Source organism: Pogoniulus pusillus, chromosome 30 (genome assembly GCF_015220805.1).
Source record: "Pogoniulus pusillus isolate bPogPus1 chromosome 30, bPogPus1.pri, whole genome shotgun sequence".
Classification (NCBI taxonomy): Eukaryota; Metazoa; Chordata; class Aves; order Piciformes; family Lybiidae; genus Pogoniulus; species Pogoniulus pusillus.
Genome location: NC_087293.1, coordinates 17766072 through 17792185, shown reverse-complemented (window position 1 = coordinate 17792185; position 26114 = coordinate 17766072). Strand labels below are relative to the sequence as shown.

At 45.0% G+C, this 26114-nt stretch overlaps 1 protein-coding gene across 5 annotated transcripts; it reads right to left on the bottom strand.

Annotated features, from left to right (window-relative positions):
• Positions 1-2650: 2650 nt before the first annotated feature.
• On the bottom strand, positions 2651-26114 carry PATZ1 (POZ/BTB and AT hook containing zinc finger 1). 5 transcript variants are annotated; one of them, XR_010307827.1, is made up of 7 exons: positions 24819-26114; positions 22386-22449; positions 19257-19328; positions 16773-16944; positions 11260-11397; positions 6872-9485; positions 2651-4888 (listed from the first exon to the last, which is right to left on the bottom strand). XR_010307827.1 is itself a non-coding variant. In XM_064168408.1 (6 exons), the coding sequence occupies exons 1-6, from the start codon at positions 26078-26080 to the stop codon at positions 9067-9069; spliced, it is 2127 nt and encodes a 708-aa protein (XP_064024478.1). In that variant the 5' UTR covers positions 26081-26114; the 3' UTR covers positions 2651-9066. The 5 variants fall into 5 exon arrangements, 4 of the variants coding, with proteins under 4 accessions (XP_064024478.1, XP_064024479.1, XP_064024480.1 ...); XM_064168408.1 differs by having other exon boundaries at positions 2651-9485; XM_064168409.1 differs by having other exon boundaries at positions 2651-9482.

Below are 26114 nucleotides of genomic sequence, written 5' to 3'. Positions count from 1 at the left end.
GGATGTGTTGTAGAATCATAGAATCAAGCAGGTTGGAAGAGACTTCCAAGCTCATCCATCCCAACCTATCACACAGCCCTGGCCAATCAACCAGACCATGGCACTAAGTGCCTCATCCAGGCTTTGCTTGAACACCTCCAGGGACAGTGACTCCACCACCTCCCAGGGCAGCCCATTCCAATGCCAATCACTCTCTCTGACAACAACTTCCTCCTAACATCCATCCTAGACCTCCCCTGGCACAGCTTGAGGCTGTGTCCCCTTCTTCTGTTGCTAGCTGCCTGGAAGAGAAGCCCAACACCACCTGGCTACAGCCTCAGTTTAGACAGCTGCAGGCAGCAATGAGCTCTGCCCTGAGTCTCCTCTGCTGCAGGCTGCACACCCCCAGCTCCCTCAGCCTCTCCTCACAGGGCTGTGCTCCAGGCCCCTCCCCAGCCTTGCTGCCCTTCTCTGGACACCTTACAGCACCTCAGCATCTCTCTGCAATGGAGGAGCCCAGAACTGGACACAGCACTCAAAGTGTGGCCTGAGCAGTGCTGAGCACAGGGGCAGAAGAACCTCCCTTGTCCTGCTGGCCTGAGCCAGCCCAGGATGCCACTGGCTCTTCTGCCCACCTGGGCACTGCTGCCTTATCTTCAGCTACTCTCTACCAGCACCCCCCAGCTCCCTCTCTGCCTGGCTGCTCTCAGCCACTCTGGCCCCAGCCTCTAAGTGCTGCTTGGGGTTCTTGTGGCCAAAGTGCAGAACCCTGCACCTGACCTTGTTCGGACTCATCCCATTGGCCTCTGCCCTTCCATCCAGCCTGGCCAGGTCCCTCTGCAGGGCTCTCCTACTCTCCAGCAGCTCCACAGCTGCTCCTAGCTTGGTGTCATCTGCAAACTTACTGATGCTGGACTCAATCCCCTGGTCCAGATCATCAAAGATACTGAATAGGACTGTGCCCAGCACTGATCCTTGGGGCAACCACTAGCGACAGCTGCCAACTGGATGTGGCACCATTCACCACCACTCTCTGGGCCTGGCCCTCCAGCCAGTTCTCGACCCATATCAGAGTGAATCTGTCAAAGCCATGAGCTGCCACATCGTGTCATATTGGTGAAGGTGTAAGAATACTCCTGCAGCTTTCTTGGGTTTAATTCACTGTTGTGTAGAGCAGTAACTAGCAAAGCTGAGCAGAGAAACCAGTGTTCACTTGTTAGAAAGTGCCAGCCTGAAGATAGTTGTTTATCTGCACATGAGAAACATGGGAAAGCAGCACCAAAACAGCTGGAGATTTGGGTCAAAAAACGTCTGAGCTGCTCCCTGTTCAAATTAACTTCCAGTGAACTGGACTGGATTACTGAACATTTCACACACCATGGAAGCTGATTTCACAGCCATGCAGAAGTGATAGCACAAAACTCTATTCCAACTTCAATCATCATGGAATGTTATCAAAGGAAGTTAGATTCCACTGTGAAAAGCATGAGGTTAGAGCTGCACTTAAACCTTCGAACCTTCCAGTTCCTGAGGAAAATGCACCACATCCAAGCAGCACAACCACTGACCAGCAGCAAGCCACCCATACCCCGTGCCAACAGAAGGCACTGAGATCATGAACTTGCAGACATAAAAAAGCCTCATGTATTTCCTTAGCTGTCTAGCATTTGGAGACTAAGGTTGGAGCCATCAGCATAAGAGCAGAGCCCTGTTCTGTAGTGAGTATCTTTGTAATTCAACACGAGAGCAGAGAAGCAGAGAGCAAAGCTTTCAGCAGAGCCTCCTCAGAAAAGGCAGAGGATGCAGAACAATTTACAATGCAGAGCACTCACCTCTGGGCCTGATTCTCTTAGCTGCCCCCCAAACAGGTAACCTCTGCACAGAGGGCCTGTGAGAGGCCTCTCTCCACAGGTGTTTGCTTGAAGGCTGGGGGAGGAGTAGTTTGGTTTGGGGGCTTCCTGTGCGGAATGGGAAAGCTCTTTTTTGTCTCGGTGGGTTGCATACATGCCATAGGCATGCAAAGAGCCCTCTGTATGGCTCTCCTGTGTGCATTCATACTTTTTAACATCTATTTATGAAAGCAAAGACTCTGTTCCTTAAATATGCTCACAGGGAAATAAGGAAACCCTATTTCAGTCTCCAGTTTGCCATTATTTTACAAAGTGTGGGCTCAAACTGATAACGCCACAAAAGGAGGCAGAGACAGGAAAGAACAAAGGCACTGTGAAGTTTTACCTCATCCTTCACTTCTTTGGAGTAAAATGGTGTTGAGTTAGAACACAGTGACTCATGCCCCAGCACCCGAGGGAGGCAGGCCAGAAGCAAAAATGTGTTCATACACCCTGTCTAGGTTTTATTTTAGCTGCCTTCCAGGTTTTCCATGAAGGCAATCCCCAATTTCATGCAGATCCTTGTCACTGCATCCTCCTGTGCCACAAGAGCGTAAGAGATGCCATCGCAGCAGAGAAAGGGCTCTCCAGTGACAGTGAGGCCATTCTGAGGCACTGTCATGGCCTGCCCACCACACTCTGGACCTCCACAGAGCTGTGGAGATGGGCAAAGGCAGGAACTCTCTCTGGAAAGAGGCAGATGTTGAGATACCAAGAAATACAGGCTCCACGTGTCTCTAGTCTCCATCTCCAGGAGAAATGAATGCATGCAGCCTGCAGAGTTTAATTCTCTTTTGGTTTATTACTATTTGAAGATCAGTTTTTGTATCCCCTTCTACAGAGGCTTCACCTTCCAAGAGAGCATACAAAAAATACACACAAATAGAAAAAAAAAAGATAGGTAGGTAAGTTGCTTTATACAAACAGGTCCCTAGGAACCCAAAAAGGCTAAAACAGGCTCGGTTTCAACAGAAGCAGGCCCATAAATAGGCAAGAGACTTCATTCAAGTAGGGAAAGAGTCATCCATCCTCACCTAAGATCCTTTCTTGCTCACACTGAAGACAATGGAAGATCCCCAACAACTTCAGTAGAAGCAGGATTGGGATTCATCAGAGCCAATGGCAAACTTTCCTGCTCCTTCCCTTCCAAGGCACTGTCTCTTCCATATGGTGTGCAGCCAGGGAAAATGCCACTTTCCTGGCTCTTCCCACACTTATGTTTCAGTTGTTCATTCTACAGGACATCTGAGAACAGCTTTCTGTTTTCTCTCTTACACTCTGTATTTGCACTGAGTGCAGCAAATTTTCAGATCACAACAGTACTGAAGAAAAATTCTAAGCCCAAGAGCAAGGCTTGGTCGATTCTTTAGGAGCCAGCAGTCAGTCTGACAACTTTGCAGAGGGCATGTAAAAATTGCCTGGAGAAGGCACTGGTTTGGACACAGCAGCCAAAGAGCTATTAGCAAGCACAAGACTGATTTATTACAGAAGCACTTACCCAGGCTCACTATGTGACTGCAGGAAGCTCAAGAGCATTTATGGCTGCCAGTGGCTGTATGAGGTGACCCCACGGTCCATGTGGAACCCAGGAGCTAGAATGGAGTCACTGGAACGTCAGTGAGACACCAGCTACTTGCTTCCTTCAGCACTTCTCAGCTCACAGAACTTCTAGGTCTCCAAAACTGCAATGCAAGTAGAGAGGCTGCACAGGAAAAGCTTCATTCACATAAACCCTGAGAGCAGATCAACGCTGCCAGGCAGCCTGTAAATTAATGTCAATATTTCACCTTTCAGGACCGATTGTGCCCAAATGTTTCCCTTGGCATTACCCCTGAAGTCAAAGAGGCCAAATGTTTGGAGCTGAGATTTGCAGCACAGTTGTGCAGCACAATTTGGCAGGTCATTCAGATCTTGGAACATTCTTACCCAGTGCTTATCATCACCTCGATTCAGAGCTGGGAACAAAGCACAGGAAGAGACTGGAGAGGATAATCAGGCAGTCATCATCTGCCACCACAGAGCAAAGAGCTGTGGTTTTTCACTAACCTGCTTCAGCTGTTCCAGCCATCACCACAACCCCTTCCAGCCAGGGCTCACACTCCTGTTCTGCACCACTCTGCAGTTATGGCACATTACTATTTTTAAATTGTTGGGGTTTCAGCCAAACAGTTCTCTGCTCTGCTTTATAGCTGCTAACACAGCTATCTGCAGAGCTCTAGACATTCGAGTAGGTACCACGTTGATGTAGGAACGTATGGAGGGCAGGGGTGTGAAGAGAGCAAGCCAGAAAACATTAGGCCAGTGTTGCTGCTTCAGACTCTGCAACAGCAAGCATTGCCTCAGGCTACACCCCAGGAGCTCTGCTCAGGCTCAGAAAGTGCTCCAGAACCCAATGTCTTCTGACAGGGACAGAGCAGCAGATTGGGATGAAAGCCAAATCTGTTCCCAAAGGCTCGTTCATGACAGCTGAAGGATCTTGTTTTGAAAATGATGTTCGGGATAAAAAACAGCACTCTCTCAGGAGACATGGGAATGTTCCAGAATCTGGTTTCCCTTTTAAGTTTTCTGACTGGATTGTCTCCATCTTTTCTCATTTGTTTTGTCTCTCGGGGTGGAATTGAGAGCATCACCTCAGTGACTGGGAGCTGTTCTAGTCAGGTACTGTCACTCAGGTACCGTGCCCAGCAAAAGGTGAATGGGACCCAGCTGGATTAACTTAGATTCCACTGTCCATGCTGCTGTTGTTTTCATAACGCTGAAGAAGCCAACACATTTGGTGGTTTTGTTTGGTGCTTGCTCTCAGAGGTTCTGCCACACTGAACAAGTGAAAGTGTCCGATTTTTTTTGTAGGTGGCAAAGAAAAGCTTTTCCTGTTTCATTACTCAGAATTTTGGTAGCTGGTCTTTACTTTGTCTCTCATGAAACCCAAATAGAGCTCTTGCTCTCCATTCATTCTTCCAACACTGAAGTCTGGAGCTCCTCTGAAGTTTACTTTGGCATCTACTTCCTCAAGCAAGCACCTTAAAAAAAGTTTAAGCTGAAAGTGGTACTCCACTCCAGACTCAAGACATAAGTTCAGATACTGATTGCTAAGAACAGAGATTTAGTGAAAAAACAAGACACTAAAGTTACAACAGAGCCTACAAAATCTAGGTTAGCTTTCATACTACCAATTAATTGAGTTAGACATTCAGTTACACAGCTCTTCTATTCAAGTCATTCCTTACTGCTGACAGCAGTTGAGGGAGGAACAATAATTTCAGGGAATACATGGGAAATAACAAATATTCCCTAAGTCACTGGCACTCAAACAGCTCTAAAACTGTGACTGGGCATTCACAATTATTCAAAAGATTGGTAGGAAGACCAATTCCACATCATCTTACAGTTCTAGGCTTTAAAAAACAAACAAAACAATCACCCCCCACATATAATACTTTGCCCTACTATAGTTAAGGCACTGGATTGAGAGAAGGGAAAATTCTGTGTTCAGTTTCTGGTTCTGCTATCAGTTTCCCATGTCATCACTTCAGACTGAGTGCTCACACACACCAGGTAACCGTGCAGCAGGTGACCCACGCTGCTAAGCCTGTTTGCACACATCTAACACGTGACAAATGCGAGGTAGTGTCACTTAACCCAGTAAGTTCACACTAAATCACTTCACCTTGCATTTGCTGTGGGTTAACAGTATGTAAAGATAAAAATCCAGGCAACAAAAAAGCCTGAGGGTAAGCCTGCGCTCCTACAGCCAACACAACACTTAAACATGTATGCAAGTGGTTTGTAGTGTGTCATATTCCTTTCACTCACTCACCTACAAGCACCTTTTTTGTCTATCTTTAATGTTTAGACTCCTATTATACAAAGCAATACTGCAGCTCTGATTATCTAAACATGTATGAACTAAAGCTCCCTTCCTATCTGAAAGGTGCACTGACTCCAACTCTGGGTTGCGGTCCCACCAAGACAAGAAAGAAAGGAGCACTGGCCCAGAATGAGAACTCTTTGCTATACACTGATATGTCAATTAGCAACACCACAGAAACAAGTGAGGCTGCAGCTCAGGGCCCTTGGAACTCAATTTAGGAGGCTGAGTTTTTGGTTGGGGTCTGTCTTCTGCTGGGCGTGAAGCAGGCATCTCTCAAAAGACAGAATAGAAAGAATTTGCATGTAGATTAAATTGCTACCCAGAACAAAGTAACATGCCCCTAAGGAAGCAAAAAGCTCTGAAAACACAACACTGCTAGAAATCTGCCCAGCCTCCTGCTGGCACTAGTCTGCAACTCACTGTGCCGGAGCAAATCTCTGCCAGCTCCACGAGGATGATCTAGAATGATCACGTCAGGGTCGTTACCTTCCTGTCCAATTGTCTCCCTGTCCCCTCCCTGTCACTGAGAAGTGAGTGGCTTCCATTCAGTGCACTCATGACAGTAAGCACTTCCTTTGACAAGCAAAATGCACTGTTAGTGGTTTAGGTTTCTTTTTTAGTTCAAGGCTTTTCTTTTATCAGGTCAGATCCTGTAGTGTTCAGAATTAAATACACATGGTCAAAATTCGACCTGCTGAAGAGAGTGGAGATAAAAACAGGATGTGTTCTGGACTTGGGTTTTGGAGTTCAATGTCATAACTAGAGCTCCCTGGGACAGGTGCCCACTGAACACTGAGGACACCAAGCTGTCTTTCAGAACAAAGCCTCAGTCCAACAGACATTTTCCTGGTGGCTTGGCCATGAGCTGTTAGCTAGTCAGTGACTGCAATCCCAGTGAGTTGCTATGCTGACTGGAAAGCCAGCTCTGGCTCGGCTTGCTTGGCAGCTTACAAGGATGCCTCATCGCAGCCTAGATTTCAGTACTTTAAAATGTTCTGATACCTTTCTGAAATGTCCTGTTTCTACTTGTCCCCTGACTGACCAGTACAGCAACAGCAATTCCATGAAGCTTTAGTCTGAAGGTGGGTTGGATTGGCTTTCAATGGTTTTCCCTTTTAAATGGGACTCATACCTAATTCCAGGGATTCTGGGGGAACACCAATGGAGAAGAGTATGTTCTTCAGTCTTCCCAACACAGATTAATAGCAAAACATCAAGTCCACATCAACGTGCTCTTAGTTTAGAAAGTGCTGGTGCTATAAAGAGAAAGCCATTGATTATTCATCCCTGGTTTGGAATGCTGGAGAGCAAGTACAAAAAAGAGGCTTCTTACAGAAGAGAAGCTGGGCCTGCTACATCAGGAGGATTTAGAACACCACTCCAAAATCCAGGTACTTACAAAAGGCTCTGGAATTCTACACAGAACCACAACAGGAATGCGGCCTATTTCAGTGATGCACCAGCTGCAGGGCCTGGACTAGGAGCACCTGGGCAAGGTGAGTTGTCACGCAGCAGCAGTTTGTGGCCACATTCACATTTACTACAGATGGAGCTCCTGCAGAGGCCATAGGTCCCAGGCTGAGGTGGTCAGTCCTGCTCCAGCACCGCAGTGACGATGGAGGCAGCTGTAGTGCTTCCTAGAATGCAGGTCTGGTGTGGGGCTTGGGCTCTTCGGAGCAGCCTTTCTACAGACGTTCAGCACACACAGCAACTTCTGTTAGGTCACTGCTCAAACCTTGGCTCGTTTGCTCACCACTGTGATGCAGAGAAAACTCTTTGCACATGGAAAATGAAGGAATAAATTCTGGGAGCTGTCCTATGTGACCTTGAGCATCAACAGCAGAACCATAATTATAACTCAGAGTCTTCCTAACTCCTAACCCTGTGTTAAACAACATTTATACCTGGATTTGGTGCACAAGACCATGACAAGTTACATGGGAAGAAAGGGAGGGTCAAGAAGAGACATTATTTCTGCACAGGTGCTTCTTTCAGGTTAATCAGAACTTCCATCAGCCTAGAGCCCAGCTTCTTTGCATTTTGTAATCAATTCTTTTTCAGGGATACCCTTGGAAAAGAAAAGGAGTCAGACTGGCTTTTGGAAACCTGATCGGAGGCAGATCAGGCAAGCACAACTGTAGCCAAAAAGGCCAGCACCTCAAGAATACAGCAGTGTGCAGTGGGACCAATGCCTTAGCTCCTGGTTCACATTTGCACACCTTTTGGACAGGTGGCTAAACTGCTCAAAAACCAGACCAAACGAGGGGATGTGCAGTAACATACTAACTTCTTTAATGGAGTCCAGTCCAGGTCAGCAAAAGCACTCTGTGAACCCCTGGGTTCATCCACACTAAACGAGTCAGTGGTACACAGTTGTTAACCCAAGAGCTGATCGTTTTCACACCCTAGGTCCCCACATGACAAATGAGCACCAGTCAAGCAGACTGCAATGGGATTTTTCCTTCTTTTTTTTTTCTTTTTCTTTTTTTTTTCATAAAACTATTTCTTTCATAGACTTAAAACAATCAACTAGCCAAGATATTAATTAATCTAAAAAAAAATACTAACCCTACTGTGACTGCTGCTTTAAGAGTGCTCTGCTCATCGCCTCAGACCGACTTTTCAGTAGCCATTCACTACAACAGGTCCTAAAACAATAGAGAATCAAGAACTTGACACCAAGTTTAATGGTTAGAAGTAAAAAACCCAGCCTCTTCGGAATAGTGATTTTTGTCAGCAGCTCAGTCCTGCTGCAGCACTCACAGCCTCACAAATGGCAGAAGGGGTTCCAATTGTTCCGGCATTTCTGGGTTTAAAAGCACTGCTGTGCTGTACCTGCTGGGTACCAGGGGTACTCTGTTCCATGGAGGACTCAACAACAGGGCTGCTTCTCAAACTTACTTTTTTCTCTGGGGTGGATTAGGGAGGGTGGGGACTGGAGAGAGAACAAAAGCATAGCTCCCTGTAGCTGTAGTTCCCTGGGTGCCTGGGTCACTAGGACTGTCTGATTCCCAGATCAGTGCTGGCAACTTCTGTTTATTCTAGTTCATGACAAAACACCATCAGCAGCCACTGAAGCTCCACTTGGTGTTTTAGGTCACGTCTTTACTCAGGGTCACCAACTTCTGCAATTTATCAGCTAAGAAGCATTTGCTCCCTCTCCCCAGTAAAGGCTTAAAGGTGGGGTAGGGCATGAGAGGAGGGGGGAAGCTAAAATGAATACAAAATTCTCAGCTAAGAACCAAATTTCATTATTTCCTCTTTCATTCACAGCATCTTATCATTATAGCCAGACTGCTGCTTTGCTTTGTTAGGATCAAACCGATCTCATTTTCCCTCTGGCCCCATTGGTTGCTGGTCGACCTCTGGATCCACTAAGGATGATGCAAATGCTGACTGGACGATCTGAAACCCGAAGGACTCCAAGAGAGACATGTTCTGTTGGGGTGAAAAGGGGGATCCTAGAGCAGGACCAAGGTCCCCCAGTGGGCCACCAAGGGCCCTGACGTGAACCTTCTGTATGTGTTTGTTCAGATAAGACTTTGATCTGAAAAAGCTGCCACACTCAGGGCAAGGGTACTTCTTCTCTCCTTCCGTCTCCATTTTGTTTTTGCTGACTGCCATGTCACACGAGAAGGACCCATTGGTGCTCTGTTTCTCAGGAGTCTTGAGGTCACTGGTGTCAGAGAGGTCTCCGTATGAATCAGAACTCTCAATCGGGTCCGAATGTGAACATTTCTGGCCTTCTAGAGGAAAAAGAGAAGAGAGAGTTTTCAGAACCTCCTGTCTCACCAGCAGTGTTTGACATGCATTCAGAGGACGCTGTCGGTAGCATGACAGAGTGGTACACATTCAACATGGCCATCTCTCAGCTTCTAAAGCCCTTGACTACAGGTCCTCTTGCAACACCTGGGCTGCTCTCAGAGCAATCTGGCATGATACCGGATGCAACCATACTGGGTCTGTGGCTTATGGATCTCTTTTTTCAATCTCAGAGATGTCTCACAATGCTTATAGCTCAAACACTGCAGAAGCATGGATCTAACGATGAGTTTTCAGCCACACCATTCACAAACACACTTCTGAAGTACTGTTCACACTTTGAGGGTCAGCCTATAAACCTAACAAAGTACAACAGGCTGCAGCAAGCTGTGATGAAACCTGGAAAGAGCCAGCAAACCAGCAGGGAGCTACTGCAGTGTGAGAAGTGCAAAGCCAGCTAGTCTCAAGGAACTCTTTCCTATAAGGTAAGCACAACACTGGGAGAAGTCATCTTCATAATCGAAAATTGTTCCATCTTTACATACTGCAGAGTGAACCAGGAGAGAGTTTAGGACACTCTTTTAAGTCATTTGGATACATATCCTGGCGAAGCCACTGGAATGCTTGCAGTGTCCCCTGCTCTCCTCTGGCACTGTGCCAAGGAAGTTCGTCCACACTTTTTGCTCAGCACATCTGAATGAGCGTGGGAAAGCCAGCCCTAGTCTCCACACAAGTCTCTGCATACAAATAAGCTCTAGTTACTCTTACCGCTGAAAGACCAAAGAACCGCTTGGCACAACCCAAAAGGCAGACTGGCTCTGGACTGGGCATTACAAACCAAACAGGACATGCATGAAATCAACACACCACTGAGCTGGAGTAAATCTCTTGTTAAGCCTGCACACCATGCAAAACCAAAAGGCTCCTGGAGTAACTCAATCAGGACAACTTCAACAGAGAAAAACTACACAACTGTAGCTTTCTGTTGGCACAGACCTTGTTTAACCCAGCCTGCTGTGTTCTCCTGGGAAATTAAAAATGAAACTTTTGGGGACAGCCATGGCTTTGAAAAATCTTCTGCTGTTTCAGCTGCACCAGTTCAAACCAAGAAACAAAAAAGCAAACTGCTTTACAAAGACTAACACACAGCTTTACATTTTCAGAAGCTAAACACTCTTTGGCTATTCTTATGATAATATTTTTTTTCCTCCTAGAAGCTAAACACAGGTTTATAAACAAAGCAAGTAACAATACTATTATCACCCTCTACTTGTCCTCCTCAACAACAGCATTCAAAAATATAGCACAACTACAGATAGCTGCATGATTCCTCATCCACCCGAGGATGAATACTGCTTGAGACTCCTTCTGAACTGCACTCTGTAGCTGCCCCTTGCTTCACCAGAAATCAGAGATGGTTTGACTGACATGAGATTCAAGTATAGCGAGACTAAGGAACCATCAAGGATCTCCACAGGAAGATGGTAAAGATGAACCAACACGACTTTTTAATCTCTAAAATCAAAGAGGCTGCCAAACATTCACGTATTCTTAAGTGTCCACCTCCTTCCCCCAGACTTGTTAAACTTCCTACCCAAGGACAGATGTTACACTCTGTGACACTACATCACTTCTCCCTGAGTTTCTCTCCAGGATTTTCCCTATCCTTCCTCCCTCCCCTTTCTCACGCCCAGCCCAACATCCCACAACACAACGTTCTACAGAGAGCAGCAAGGTGCAGAGCAGCGAGTCTCTTGCCTTTGATGCCATAGGTCCTGACGCAGTGGAACGCTGCTCCCCCATTCGGGATGGACTCCTGGTGCCTGGAGACCTGGGGAAGGGGAACACCGTGGTGGGTTTTAACATGGACCTTTAAGTAGGAGGCAGAGGAGAAACCTAAACAAGATAAAAGGAGATGAGATCCTGCCATCAGCAAAGACACACATCTGCCTTCCCTGTTCCTTTAACCATTCTCTTGCTCCCATTCCCTATGACATTGTACTGGATTGGCGTCGGCTTACCTACAACATGCTCACCTCGTGTTCCTAGACACAGGCAGGCAGTGAGTGCAGGGCATGACCTCCATTAGACTTCAGCTGTATTTTGGAAGTCATGATGAAAGAACAGTCTCCTTCAAAAACAAACCCTACGTAAGCAGCCCTAGCAGATGACATCAGACTCTCTCAGAAACAGGCACCAGAGAGGCGACACAAAAAGGCAGCTGTGTCTCCACTGGTTTTGCGCTGGTTTACTCAGTTTAATTTCAAAGTGTAATCACAATCTGGTAATACTTTGGGAGATAGTTCAAATCAGTTTATTTTGTGCTGTTGAGCCTTGAAGTGATGACATTCAGTAACACCTCTCCTTGGTAGTTAAGTATGTTTCCCCTTTAGATTTCTAACACTGATAGTGAATACCAGAAAGCAGAAAGCTAAAACTGCTGAGCTCATAAGGACAAAATCTTGTCCTCTAATTTCTTCCATTCAGCCCATCTTGAGATTTAAAAAACATCCTAACACTCATATTTTGTCTGCAGTTAACAACAACAACAAAAAAACAATAAAATGGAACTATTAGCTCTGACCTGTAAGCCCAAACCACTGACATTAAAAACTGATTTCTGAAGCAAATTTAACATTTGAGCATGTCATGGATTAACCCAAGCTGGGGTGTTTTGAAGTCTCACAAATATGGTCTTTTGCTACAATGCAACAAACTACCTCAGGTGTAGCGTGGAGTGGTTTTAAATTCAGTCTTAGTAAGACTTGCAATTAGCACTAGGGCATTTCCACTGTGTACAAGGCATAATGAGGACAGAGTATTATGGCACTTTCAAATTAGAAACGTTTTCCTTCAACAACTGAGAACACAACACAAGTTTCACCATCACAGAGTCCAGGTTCCCTATCTAGAGAGAGAGAGACCAAGATTTTTTTAAATCAATACAGTCTTTACAGCACAAGCCCTTGCAAGAGAACTTCCAAAGCAATGCATCGCTTAAAATAAGAACAGATGTACTGCTGTGAAGCCACTCTTACAATGATGTAACTGCACTTACATTTGCTGATCAGGAAGGCTGAAGTCAGCCTGTGTCAGGAAGGCTGCAAAAAGAGCACTGGCACACCTCTCTGGGGTGGATATTCTGACAGCAGGTGTTAGTGCTGAATTTAACAATGAATGTGGCTTTACACTAGAATTCCTGTGCCTACCCAACAGAATCTCTCTACCCAGGCTTTTCTTAGAAGCTGGGATTAAGGAGCATTCAGGGTTGTTGAGAATTAAACATACAGGACCTGCAGGGCAAAACACAACTCCACAGCAGCCTGCTGAAGGCAAAAAAAGGGCAGGTTGCTGAGAATGAACAAGAGGGAGTTGCTGCAGACCCCCGAGTTGAAGCTAAAAGTACAGAAAAGTAGATACATGCCAAATGAAGAAAGCGAGCACACAGGACTCCATGTACAATGGAGCAGAGCCAGCCGGGCCAAGTCGGCCAGTGAATCAACGTAAGGATGTCGTCCTCTGGCATACTGCCAGACCTACAGACACCAATGCTGCGATGAAAGTCCCCCTGGGCCCCAGAAGGACACATGCAGTCCCAATGTCAAGAGCCACTGTAGCCATGGACAGAACCAGTGTTCGACTAGTAGAGAAAACATACAGGTATATGCTTCAGTTGCGAAGTACCTCTCCTGTTTCATACAGGTGTCTATCAGCCAAATGCACGTCGAGGTGAGCATCTTTCCACAGCAACACATTCAAATCTCACTGACACCCATACAGAAGGACTACATACAGCCTCCCTATTCTACACTACGCTTGACACAGGCAAATACGAAGTTTTAATCTCTGCCACACAAGACCTTTTCTGAGCTCTGCAGTTCTATTTGCAGAGTACATTGGTTTGTCTACTGCAGAGTGTGCTAGCTTCCCTGTGTGCACATGTGAGTCATCAGCTTCCACCACAGCAGTAAGAACGCCAACTGCTTCACAGGAAACATGGAGATTTGCTTGTTTCTTTACCTTTATCCTCTTTTTTTTCCTGAAGCATTGGCACTGGCCTTTTCTTTTTTCCCCACCAGACTTTAAGTCTGAGTGCCTGTCCTAGGAAGACAAGTGACTCATGGCCAACAAAGTCAGGCCAGCGCAAAGTGGCACTAGTTTTCAAAGGATGAGTGCATTTACTGCTTTACCCAGAGCCATTCCTCAGCTTTGCGGAGCAAATTGTTCCTTCATTTCACAGGATGCACAGAGAAATTATCTGCTTTATATAAATGGGACCTATCCCAATCTCTTAGAGAACATCTATAAGGAGATGGACTACAGAAATAATTGCAGAATGCTCCTTTTTCAAAATCCTCATTTGGATTTATCTGAAACATCCAGACATGTCCTGCTTTAATCAACTCTCTATCCACCATGAAACACATGAGAATTCATCTCATTGGGAAAAAAAAAGGTGGTAAAAGATCCATTTAACATGCGACTGGAACATTCACCCCTCTCCTAACTCATTTGAGTCCTGTGAAACAAACAACGAGGATGTGTCTGAAACAGAAAAGGTATCTCCCGAGTTGCACAAAGTGCCAGTTCTACACTTGCCAAAGTCATTCATCTCTTTTGAAAAAGCCCTCCCAGGCAAATCACGTTCCTAAGGATGGCAATAGAAGATTAGGTAGCAACAAAGCAGAAGCAGGTCTTTTTTATTTAATCTGATTAAAGAGAATTTGTCTTAAAAAGTGAGGATTAGTTTTCATCTTTATTTAGAATTTAGATGAATTCTCAAAGGAAAAAACAAACAGGAAATCCCAGGAAAAAAAACACTGCACAGCTTCCCCAACTTAACAAGATTTAAGTGCTTTTGTCATTATTTTAAACATAAAGCTCCTAAAAGTAAGAAAACACTTGGAAAAAAATATTAAGTCACAGATGGTCACTTTGGGGCATTCTACTACCCCTCTGTAGTACCAGTAAATTAAAAAAATCAGCAAATGAGTACATGCCTGCCATGGCAAACCAGCAGCTCCTGATTTCAGTCATGTCCTAAATCCATTAAACCTTTAGGAGAACCTGAGACAGAAAAGCCTTCAGTCTGCAGGGTTAAATTGAGGGACTCAAAGCTCTGTTTTTAACACTAGGATACGTTCAGCTCTAAGAGTCACTTTTTTATCCCATTGGGTTTTATTCCCTCTTGTGGGCCAACATCCAAAATTCTCCTTACAAGCAGTTTGAGCATTCTTGATGACATTACTATATCCAGAACTTGACAACTACTGCACCCAGAACCTGACAATTACTACAGAACTACCTCCGTTCCAATTAAAAAAGCACACCAGCAGGCTGGCTGAGGGCAGAATGAGACAACATCCCATCGCACAGGCACCATAGCCACTGCACCATCGCAGTCATGGGGACAGCGAGTAGCTTCTGACTGCACCAAGGCCTATCAAATAGATGTTTCTAACCCCAAATTTCTCCTCTACACTTCACCTCGTCAGGGTTTTCAAAGCAATGAACATCATAGTCTGATTCTAGAATGCTCTGGGTTAACAGTTCACTGTTGTGGGTCACAAATGCATAATCAGAATTCATAGCATCTAACAATGCCAGCCTGCTGACAACTGCAGCCTCTATCTTCCCTTTCCAAGGGCTTTTCAGGCTGGGTAGCTATATGTAACAAGAATCCACCCGGTTTCATTATGTTTTCTAAGCACTGATGTCAAATGAAATTCGCAGCAGCCTAAGTTCTGACCACGCAAGGGAAATACACAAGCTGTGCGAGGGAAGCAGGCGCCTAACCTGCACAACAGGCTCTCTACCCCTCTACACAGCAGAGTTTCCCAGTACATTTGAACCATTTAGTCCTTTCATTGTTTGAACGTCAGACCTGTCTTTGTCACGCCGGCTGAGTTTCGAAAGAGCTGCAGTGACATCCAGCGGTGGCCGAGCTGAAACTCAAGCTTGCAAAAACCTCTTGGAAGCAAGGAGTTTCTGTTTGGCACCATGTTCAACTGAAGGAACGCAGGAGAGCACCTGGATCTTGGGCAGCGTTTTCCATATTGCTACACTGAATGAACTGGGATAACCTGAGCAGTTCTCACAGCAGACAGGCCTGCAGTTGAAAAGGAGGCCAAGCTTCATCCCATACCACATATCTGCATCTTCAGAACCTGAAGATTTTCAGCCCAGATCCCCTTTCCACTCAAACTACCAACATCACTTTCAGGACCTAAAAGACCGTTCAACTAATGGAAATACCTCCTTTGTCATTTAATGTCTCATCACTCATCAACTCCTAGTCATCCAAAAGCTCCCTCTATGACTCCTCACATTAAATGTAGAAGAGTTTCGTTCTCTCATATTTAACCTCTCTTAAATTGGAAAAGGGAACATACATCATAAAAAAAGACTCCTCAGAAACAACAAGGTCCCAAAACACAGCAGCAGGCTCTTACACTTACTGGGTATGTGTGTCTATGTAAGCCAACACCACACTTTGAACTTGTGTATTCATCATTCAAAAAAAAGGACACCAATAAGGCAAAAATAAATTTTCCAGCTTGCTTGACATCCCACAAAGCCTGAATTTACACCTCTTCAACTGATGAGCACCATGGACAACTGGGAAAGCTTCAAAAGCTCTTAGTCATTTAGTTTGGTTTTAGGTAGCCCTGTGAGGTACAGGGAGTTGGACTGAGTGCCCACTCGAGACACTCTGTGATGCTATGAGAAGCTGTCCTTGTACAAATGCAGGTAAAGCACGTTTCTAGTGCTCTTTACAGAACCTGGTTTAGGAACACATGTTAATAGAAAGCAATTCCTTGTGTTGAGTGGGAGAAACGGCTTGACTCTACTGCTGCCCCAGGAGGTTAAGCAAAACTGATCATGTAGATTATTTTTTTATGTACAGTGTAGAATTTTCAGTATTTCAAAGAGTCTTCTTCCAAATGGATCATATGGACTCAAATTTAAGCAGGTACAGAAAAAATAAGAGGTGTATGGTGAACAGCAGCAAGGCAATGTACCATGGCCACTGTACAGAGATCCAGCCACTAAGCAAACTGAATTCTAAAAGCAGTCTAGCAACAATTTGGTTCAGATCCAATCTGAGTTTCTTCAGGAGCTAGCAGCCATGTAAAAGGCCAGCTCAACAGCTGAAACGTAGAGTACTTGTACACATAGTGTAACCTCCTGCTGCAGACAGTCCCAGAGCCTGCAGCTTCCCTCCAGCACTGCCCCACCCTGCTGAAATAAAAGAAGAGTTTCTTCATTACCTCGGTTACAGATGGTGCAGAAATTGCTTGGTCCTTCACTATGCTTCTTCAAATGATCTGCCATGTATGCTGCTCTCAAGTACTTCCCACACACCTGGCACGGAACTTTGTCTTCATGACATGCTAGGTGTGAGCGCAGTCGGTCACGAGTGGCAAAGGAAGCATTACAGGTCTGCAGGTACAATGAGAACCATGTGACTGATCAACTCTGCTGAAAACACTGCTATTTAGTATTCTTTAAATACCTCAGTTCCTGTGCACCCACACAAGCCATTGTCCCACAAACAAAAAAATCAAGTGACCAACACACTGCACAAAATGTGATACTAACTCCAAAGAATTAAAAAGGCAAGAAAATAGCTCTAGCGTACTACAGGCAGTAAAACTTAAATCAGGATAGAGTTGTAAGACCTTAGCTCCTCTCTGAGGATGAAGGTACTAAAAAGTTTAAGTAATATTTAACAGAAGGAATAGCACAAACCATTCCTTTTACAGTAAGTTCTGCCATTTCACTGGGACATTACAATCACTTTAGACCACTTAAAATGCCCTCCCTGACATATCTTGCATTTTGTTCTCTGGTCTGAACAGTCTAACTGGTAGGCAGAATCTCTTTGGAGTATGAAGACACACAAACAAAGCATCAGAGAACTGGCTGGGAGGAAAACATGACAGACAGTGTAAGAGCCATCCTGGTATCCACACTAGCAGTGCAAATCACAGAAGTGAAGCCTCAGAACTGAGCAGGTATCAAAATAACTGCATGATACTGTAAGCTCTTTATAACTTACCCCTGGCCAAGGCATACCAGAAAACGAGCTTGATGTGGCATAGATAACATTGATGCTACTTGCCCCCTTCCCCTATGTAATACACCCGACGAGTGAAGGCTCCCCCCCGTTATCACAAGCACAGCAGTTGGCAGGCACACAGGCTATGTGTGCAGCCCGCTACAACAGCCTGCCAGTTCTGAAAGGCTTGCTCTGTCACCAACAGGTGAAGGGAAATAAATCACCACCAATACCCTGTACAAGGTATTAAAGATACAGTCTGAAACCGCTGCTCACAAGTGCAAGGGGAAAACTGAAAGCACACACACGTTAGAATGCCCAGGGCAAGGAACAACAGTGACATTCAGGATGTACAAGTGTTCTGTTTATACCATCTTTAGAGAAAATGAGGCAGTTTTAAGCTGTATAACCAGAACCCCCCAGGAGATAATACTAGGCTGTGAAGTGCCCTGGGAACTGGATATATTCTGTCTTTTCAGGTATCAGTGTGCAATTCAACAACCATTTTAACAAAGGCTGACTTGTTAAAGTAACAATGCTAGTACGATTCCAAAACTGTAGCTTCATATAAATGAAATTGGTAAAACAGAAGAGGATAACCTGTGCCACTTTACATAATTTAGTCAGAGCTGAATAAAAACACAACATTGAAGGCAGCTGAAAAGTTTCAGCTATCAATTTCAGCAGGCTTTATGCTCATTCAATTCTACGAGATGCTTAAGTACGACAAACTCCCGCAGAGTTGAAGCTACTCTGCAGCAAGCACAAGGCTTAGCACCTCAGAGGATCAGGACTTAATGAACTTAGAAAGACAACAGCCAAATGATCTGGATTTCTGCGACACACACAGTTTAAGTTCACAAGACAAAGATCTGTAAATTACAAGCAGTGAAGAGGCAAATTCTTGAAGGTGAACATTTCTCCTCCTTTGAAATTTCCGTACACAGCGCTGAGCAAAACAGGTGCAGCTTTCACTTACTGAAATGTCCTTAGAGGTAAACACCTATTTAAGGCAGGATTCCAGCACTGACGCTAAGCAATCTGTGGGCTATCACCTAAAGACTAAAGACTTATAAGTAGGCAATCACGGACGACAACCAAGAGATCTGTCATCAATGAATCTAAAAACACCAAGCGAGCCCCAGTAAGCATCCAGACAAAGCATTGGGAGTGCATCAGTTGATGAAGCAGATCAGAGACAAATCACAAACGCAGGGATGCCAGAAGGAAAACTCTATCTGTCCCAGACTGAATTTATCAGGATGAAAGTTTAGGGAAAGGCAATATAATAATTTCTGTGTTTGATTTCTCACTCTTGCTGCTGAGTTGTGCAAAGCTCACCTTCACATAAGCTGTACAGTAAACAGAGATGCAAAGAACCTTAATAATAATAAAATTAAGTCCAGTGGAAAAAGCAATAACCACTTTATCTGAATCATAACAATGGGAGACAGGACTAGGTTTGAAGAAAACCCCAAAATTAATATTCCATATTAATATATATAAAAGGTATAGAGAAAAAAAACCCTTTTACTTTACAAAAGATGTGAAGTGCTAAATGAGTGCTAAGTATTTATAATTAATTGTTAATCACAGAAGGAAACTCTCCAGTGCTTTCCTATCAAACATTGCACAGGTATATAAATAGATCAAAAAGAATAACAAAGTTTAAAAAACATTGTTTAAGAAATACCTCTTGAAGGTTCAACTTTTCTATGGATGTGGATGTCTCTGAGCTTATTCCATGGTGGCTGCCATTTTCCTGCTAATAGGCAGGAAGTAAGAGAAATTAGGACAGAAAGAAACTCATTCTGCATTGAAATCAATGGGAAAAGCACTGGACTTGGAATGCCAGTTTTAGGTTTACTTAAATAGACCTTTTTCTTTGTTAAAAGTTATGCTTCATTAACCTGCCTTTTAAATTTAAATTGCCAGAAGAGCAACCTGTCCCTTGCCTCTGAGAAGGAGCAAACTTCTGTTTTCTCCCCATGTCCTTTCATATCCACACGTGTTCAGATCACTGTTTCCTCCCAAACTGCAGCCTAACTCTCACACCCTTCCCTCAAAGCCAACAGCCTAACTTCACCCCTTCCCATGATGAGTTAGCAAACTGAGCTATCCCAATCTGGCTAGCAAACTGTCTTACCCCTTTCTCCTACATCCACAACTCAACTGTCAGACCAATAAAAACCACACACACAAATAAATCACGGTGCAACGATCCAAGGGCCAAGATCCAGAGTGCCATTTGGTGTTTTGACTGCATACCAAAGCAACTTCTTGGATTCGATTTCTCAGCTGCCTTGGCTCTGTGGAGGCCTCTCCTATTCTGAGTCTATCTTAACAGTAATGAAAAAGCGGAAACCAGGCCTTTGTCTGGCACCAGGTGTTACAGGTGCTGGAACTTAGGGTAGTTCACAGACCTGTGAAGCACAGCTGTTATTTTAGGGGGGTGAATGCAGTGCTGAGCACTGAAAACCATAGCTGTTGCTGTGATGTGCAGCTTACAACTGCCCTGCAAAAGTTCCAGTAAAGAGCCAGCAGATTTGGATAAATGATTTTTAACTGACAAGATTTCTCTTTTGCAATAAATATAATGAAAGCAAGAAAACAATGGGAACTTTCAGCAGGAACAGACTCAAAGAGGATACTCAATGCTGTTCAGGCTACTCTCATGGGGAACCTAATCTGACAAACAAAATCAGTGGAAAAAGGGAATGGAAAATGGAGAAAAAACATGCCAACATTAAGCTATTTTCCTTCTCAGTGGCCAGATTCTGTGTTTAGATACGTGTCATGGAACAGAAGTGTTACTGGTTATGAGATAATCACAAGGAGAACTCCATCAATTCATACATCAGCTTTGAAACAAATTTTCAGTGTGACAGCACCGTTTCTGTGGTCTGTACCATCTGCACCAGACCTGGGCACACTTAAACATGCTTTAGAAATCTGACAGGGTATAATCAAGCTTTGCAAAGATGCACAACAGCTTCTTTAACAAATTTTCCATGGCTTACAGAATCATGAAAAATTAACTTTGCAGGGTTAAGCAGTCAAGAATCAAGAACAAATCAAGCCTGAACGACAACCTCAACTCTGCCCCAATCTTTTCAACATCCAGCCCATACCTTTTAACTGAAAAGAACCGTGCATACAGCATACTGAGCCAACACACAATGAGACAGGCTGATTTTAGAAACTGCTATCATAAATTGCATGTGTGCAAGGAAGCAGAGAAGGGCTTGGCTCTGCAATCTTAGCTTCTGTATTTCTTTACTCTCTAGCTCTTAGCATATCTAATTCACACTTACAGAGTTTATATTTAACACTCTTAAATCAAACACAAAAATATAAAAAAATCAGGCATTAGCTGACAAAGAAAAATTTACCTCTATAAACCTTTTTCATAAACTGTTGTCAGTTTGATAACCTTGACAGCAGTTGGCAAAAACCTGAGGAGTTTCTGCTCCTGTCAGGACTTAAACAGTCATTTCTGTACTTGCACACCAATAGCTGCTTATGGAAAAAATCTGTAGTCGTGTTTAGCTCAATCACCCAGACCCCCTGCTGTTCCCAAATTGTGAAGTCTTTTTATGAGAGAAATTTTCCATTTATATAAATTTATAACCCTTAAATTATCTTAAGGAGCTTAAACCAATTTATTTCTTCATATAGGATATCAGGTTTAAATCAATGTGAGGGTTGCATGGCCTGATTTTCAAAGCTGCTTCCACATGGAGGTTAACAGAAACCTTCAGATGGCTCTAAACCTTTGAAGAAATGTTCACTGGATTAGTGAAGTTGCAAAATGATTCGAATCTATTTGGAGGAAACACTGGGGAGGGGTCAAGAGATGGGAAAAATGCAGAGCAGAAGGCAACACACAGAGCATGGACCAAGTTCATAAAATGTGGCTAAAAAATCTAGACAAAAAAAAATCCTTGGCCCTTCACTGCCTTCAAAGAGAACAAAAACCTACCATGTGACAACTTTTTGAAAAGAAATCATTAAAGAAATCTTTCTCCAGGGAACAAGCATGGGCACTGCCAGCCCAACGAAAGACTCAGAACTTTGCCCAGCCACTATGTGAAGGCAGTGGGTGACAGTGGAAGCTAATTCTCAACTTTGGTTCTAAATAAAATTTTGAGGCACCTTTTAGATCCCTCTACAAATGAATTACCAAGTGTCTTTCTTGATTTGATCTTTCAAACCCTAAGGAATAATGCATTAACTGTAAACCCCACATACAACATTAAAACATTATATTACAAAGGATACTCTGATGCTGTTACTTATATTCTCCTTGAGATTAAAGAAAGCTTCTTCCAGCTTTGCTCAGTGCAACGTTCTGAAAGTTACGTGATTAAAAGAGAGTATCTTGGCAAGTTGTGACAACTTACTAATTCTATCTCAAATTATTATTTACAAAAATGAAGTCAGCATTGGAACTTCCTGTTGACAACAAATAGTTGCAGTAAAAAAAAGAGGGGAGAAATGGGATAGGATGGGATGAGATAGAGGGAATCATTGGTGCCACTGACTTGCCCAGGAACAAGGTGGCTAGGTATGAGATCCACGGTGAGACTGGGACGGAACAGCAGGGAAGAACATCTGAAAGAACGGGAGGGAAGCAGGAGAACCAAAGCTGTAGATGACATAAGGGGCTGGGAGACAGGAGGGATGTAAGACTGTTATTTACCAACAGTTATCCCAATTCACACACCCATGGTATTTTTACTGACACTTCACAACTGTCTGCACACACCAATGCAATGCCAAAGATTACCCAAACATCAGTCTAAACCCCTCCAGCTCCTACCTGACACTTGTGAGGTCTCTCTGAGGTATGCACCTGTTTGATGTGTCCATTCAAGTGGTCTGGCCTTGAAAGAAAATACACATAAGCACACTTAAAACAAATACTCAACATAAACTTTACAGCTTTTACAAAAAAAAAAAAAAATTAAGAACCTGGTGGTGAATCTACTACAACTGTAGTGGCGTTTAACTTTCCAAGAACCAGCTGGGATAAGCACCTTGATAAGCACCCTCTGCAACTTGCTAAAAAGGCAGCATTCTCTCTGGAAAAAAACTGCAACTGAATGATCAGAGAAAACAGGAAACAGAAGCTACAATTCTCAAGCCTGCATGTCCCCTTCCAAGATCCTTTTCAGATCTGACAGTCTTTGATTTGCAGTTGCTGAATATTTGAAAAATCGGAGCCTTTTGGTTCACGTCCCAAACACGTAAGAAGCCAACTTCAAGCACCTCTGTGCAAACAGAACGACTTTAAACTCTGCTGCTGTGACATTTTCCACCAGCAAGATAAAAAATCCTGTCCTAGCAGAACTTGGTGGGGAGACTGCATTACTGCAGATCAAGTGCTCCGAAGGTCCCCACTAGAAGGTGCAATGGAAGAGCAAATTATTACTGAAGGAAGTTAGACCATTCTTCAAAACCAGTAAAGCTTACTTTGAAGAAGTGAGAACTGAATAGCTGCAGATTTTCCTGGTGGGAGTTTCTCCTAGTGGGAAGAAAGCTTTTCATTGTATGAAGCTAAAACTGCTTGGAAACAAGTTCTCCTCCCTCTCCTCCCCCAGCTTTCCAGCTGCACCAATGAGAGGGCTGGGGGTGGAATTCACGCGCTGCAGAAAGAAAATAGACTGAACTTTGCAGCCAGGCTGTTAAACCTGATGCTCCAGTAAGTGGGCTGGAGCGGCGTACCCGCAAAGACTGGTTGGGGGTCCTTCTATGCACCTCGAGCCTAGCAGCCTCTCGTGCGGTACTACTGAATGAAGGAAAGGACACTAAAATTAGCCATCGTGCTTCCAGCCTCCTCTGGCTGCTCCTAGGGCTGAATACCGAAACTTCAAGAACGAGTTTCCACTCTTCATTCATACTTGGGTTTACAAAACAGCCAGACAGCCACTGCTGCTGTTTGCTTTTGCAGCAGCACTCCTGCTTGTTCACACCAACTGGGAAAAGGGCAACTCCACACCTGCCTGCCAGTTTCCCTTGTTGACAAAAACCTTTCCTACAGCAGCACTGGGAATCTTGTGTGAGTGAAAATAATAACTGGCAGGTGATCCTAGGTAGCACTTTCACTACTACCTGCAGAAAAATGTTTCATTTTATGACTTTCCATCACTAAATCTGCAATCCTTACGAAGTTGCCCCCCTAATGTTGATGTAAACAAAACCTAAGCAAGGAAAAAAAAAAAAAACCACAGATTTAAAAAAAAGGAATCTAGAGTTTTGCAATTCATGTCAGCAACTAAAAGTGCCTCTATCAAAAGGAGAGCTATCAGGGCACAATTCCTACATCGATGTAACTGGGTCAGTTCTAAGCCTCGTAGCAGTTTCATTTGGTTTTGAATCCTAATTCCTTCCCTCCTGCTAGTGCAAATGAACCGCTACGAAAACCGACTGCTGCTACAAAACTAACACAAAACGTATGCATCCCCCTCCCCCCACTACTTCTAGTCTCAAAGCGAACATCAAACTTCCAAAGGCGCTTCAAATGCATTAACTCAGACTGCAAGGTACCACTAGCACGACCACGCGTATCAAGCTACTTATTAAATCAACTCCCACAAACAGCGACAACAAGAAATCAGCAACATTAAATGCACAGATCTTACGTATGTTGCAGGGCAGAAACAGGATCCCCTTCAGAAGGATGTAAACCCAAAGGACACAAAGATCATGTATTAAAAGATACTTGATGCTGCAGCCTTTGAAATCTCACCTCTTCCTTCACATTTGGGTGATAAAAAACATTACGAACTAAGAGAAATGAAGGGAAGTTAAGAAAAAGAAAATTTAAAATGGATACGAGAAAAATAATAATCTTGAGATGTATTAATATTTTGCACTTCAACAGCACCTTCAAACCACCTACAAGTCAGTAGCCTCAAGACACCTATGTGAGGCAGGTAATTACTTCAACACTCATTTCACAGAAGAGTCGTTTGAAGGAGAGACCAAATGACTTGCCCAAGGACACGCACACACCAAGCCTGGGGCAAAGCTGGGAACGTTATCCAGAAGCCAACAGACTCCCAGTTCTGTGTCTTAATTACTCTTAAATCCTTTCAAGAGAGTGTAGAATAGCATCCCAGTGGAAATGCTGGAAGTATCACTCCTTGAGACATCTCACAGTGGAACATTCAAACTGCCCCAAGTACAAACTGCTCATTTCCCAAGGGATAGGAAAGACAACTTCCTAGGTCTCTGTGCCTACGGTCCTTACCTGGAAAAGCCTTTTCCACAGCTCTGGCAGATGTAGGGCTTTCCCACAGAGCCGTCGTGAGATCGAACATGATAGGACATCCTGTCCTTCCGCTTGAACCGCAAGCCACACACCGGACAAGAGTAAGGCTTCTCGCCAGAGTGAGACAGCTTGTGCCGGTTTAGGTGGTACACGTCCCGAAAAATCTTGCCACAGATTTCACAGGCCACCTGCTTCCTCGTCCTGCTTCTTTTTCGGGGCGCATCGGGGTCATCTGGACCAGGAATACCATTTTCACCCAGTCTTGGGGGAGGGATGTCTATGTAGCCCAGCTGCAGGCTCGTCACCCCGTGCTGAGCCTCATGTTGACGAAGACGACTGGCATCTGTAAACACTTTCCCGCAGAGGCCACAAGGCAGGATACCAGCCTCTCGCAGGCCTCCTGGGGCACCAAACATCATGGAGTCCAAGAGATTGGCTTTACGAGGACGCCCTCTGCCCCTCTTGGTGCTTAAAGTGGGGGCACTAGCAGCAACATTTTGGAAAGGTGAGGCCAGCAGTGGTGGGGACAGAGGTCCTGCCACCATGGGCAGGCGGTCCACACCCTGCAGCACAGGCAGGGAGGACTGTGCAGCAGTGAGCGTGGCCCGTGTGGCCTCATCTTCGGGCATGCCAGCAATGCCGTTGCCATTGGGTGCTAAAGTGGCACCGTTGGTCATGTCAAGAGGGAAGCCGAGGTCAGCAGCCCCTGGACGGAAGAGCATAATGTCAGGGCGTGCAGGGGGCACGAGGATCTGCACGTTGGACTGCTTGATGACTTCCTGGCAGATGTCAATCACGGAGCGCATCAGCAGGAACTTGGCGGCCGTCATGAGCTCCGGGAAGCTCTCCAACCGCACCACGATGCGCGACGTGTAGGCGAAGTCCAGGATGTCTCCGAACACCTTGGAGCTGATGGTGTGCATCTCCAGCTCCCGCCCGCCCCCGGGAGCACCGCCAGCCGCCGCCTCCGTCGCGCCCCCCTCCGCGCCGCCGCCGCCACCTGCCCCGTCGCCTAGCTGCGCGCTGAAAACCGATTCGAAGTACTCGCTACAAGCGGCCAGCACGGCCCGGTGCGCCGGGAAGCTCTCGTCGCCCACGCGCAGCAGCACGTCGCAGAAGCGGCCGCCGTTCTTGCGCTGCTGGTTGAGGCTGTGCAGCATGTCGGCGCTGTGCCGGCTCACCTGGTACGTGTAGCAGCCCGCCGAGGGGCCGCAGGCGGCGGCCTCGCTCACCCGCTCCATGGGGCTGCGCCGCGCCGCTGGCGCCCGCAGGGGG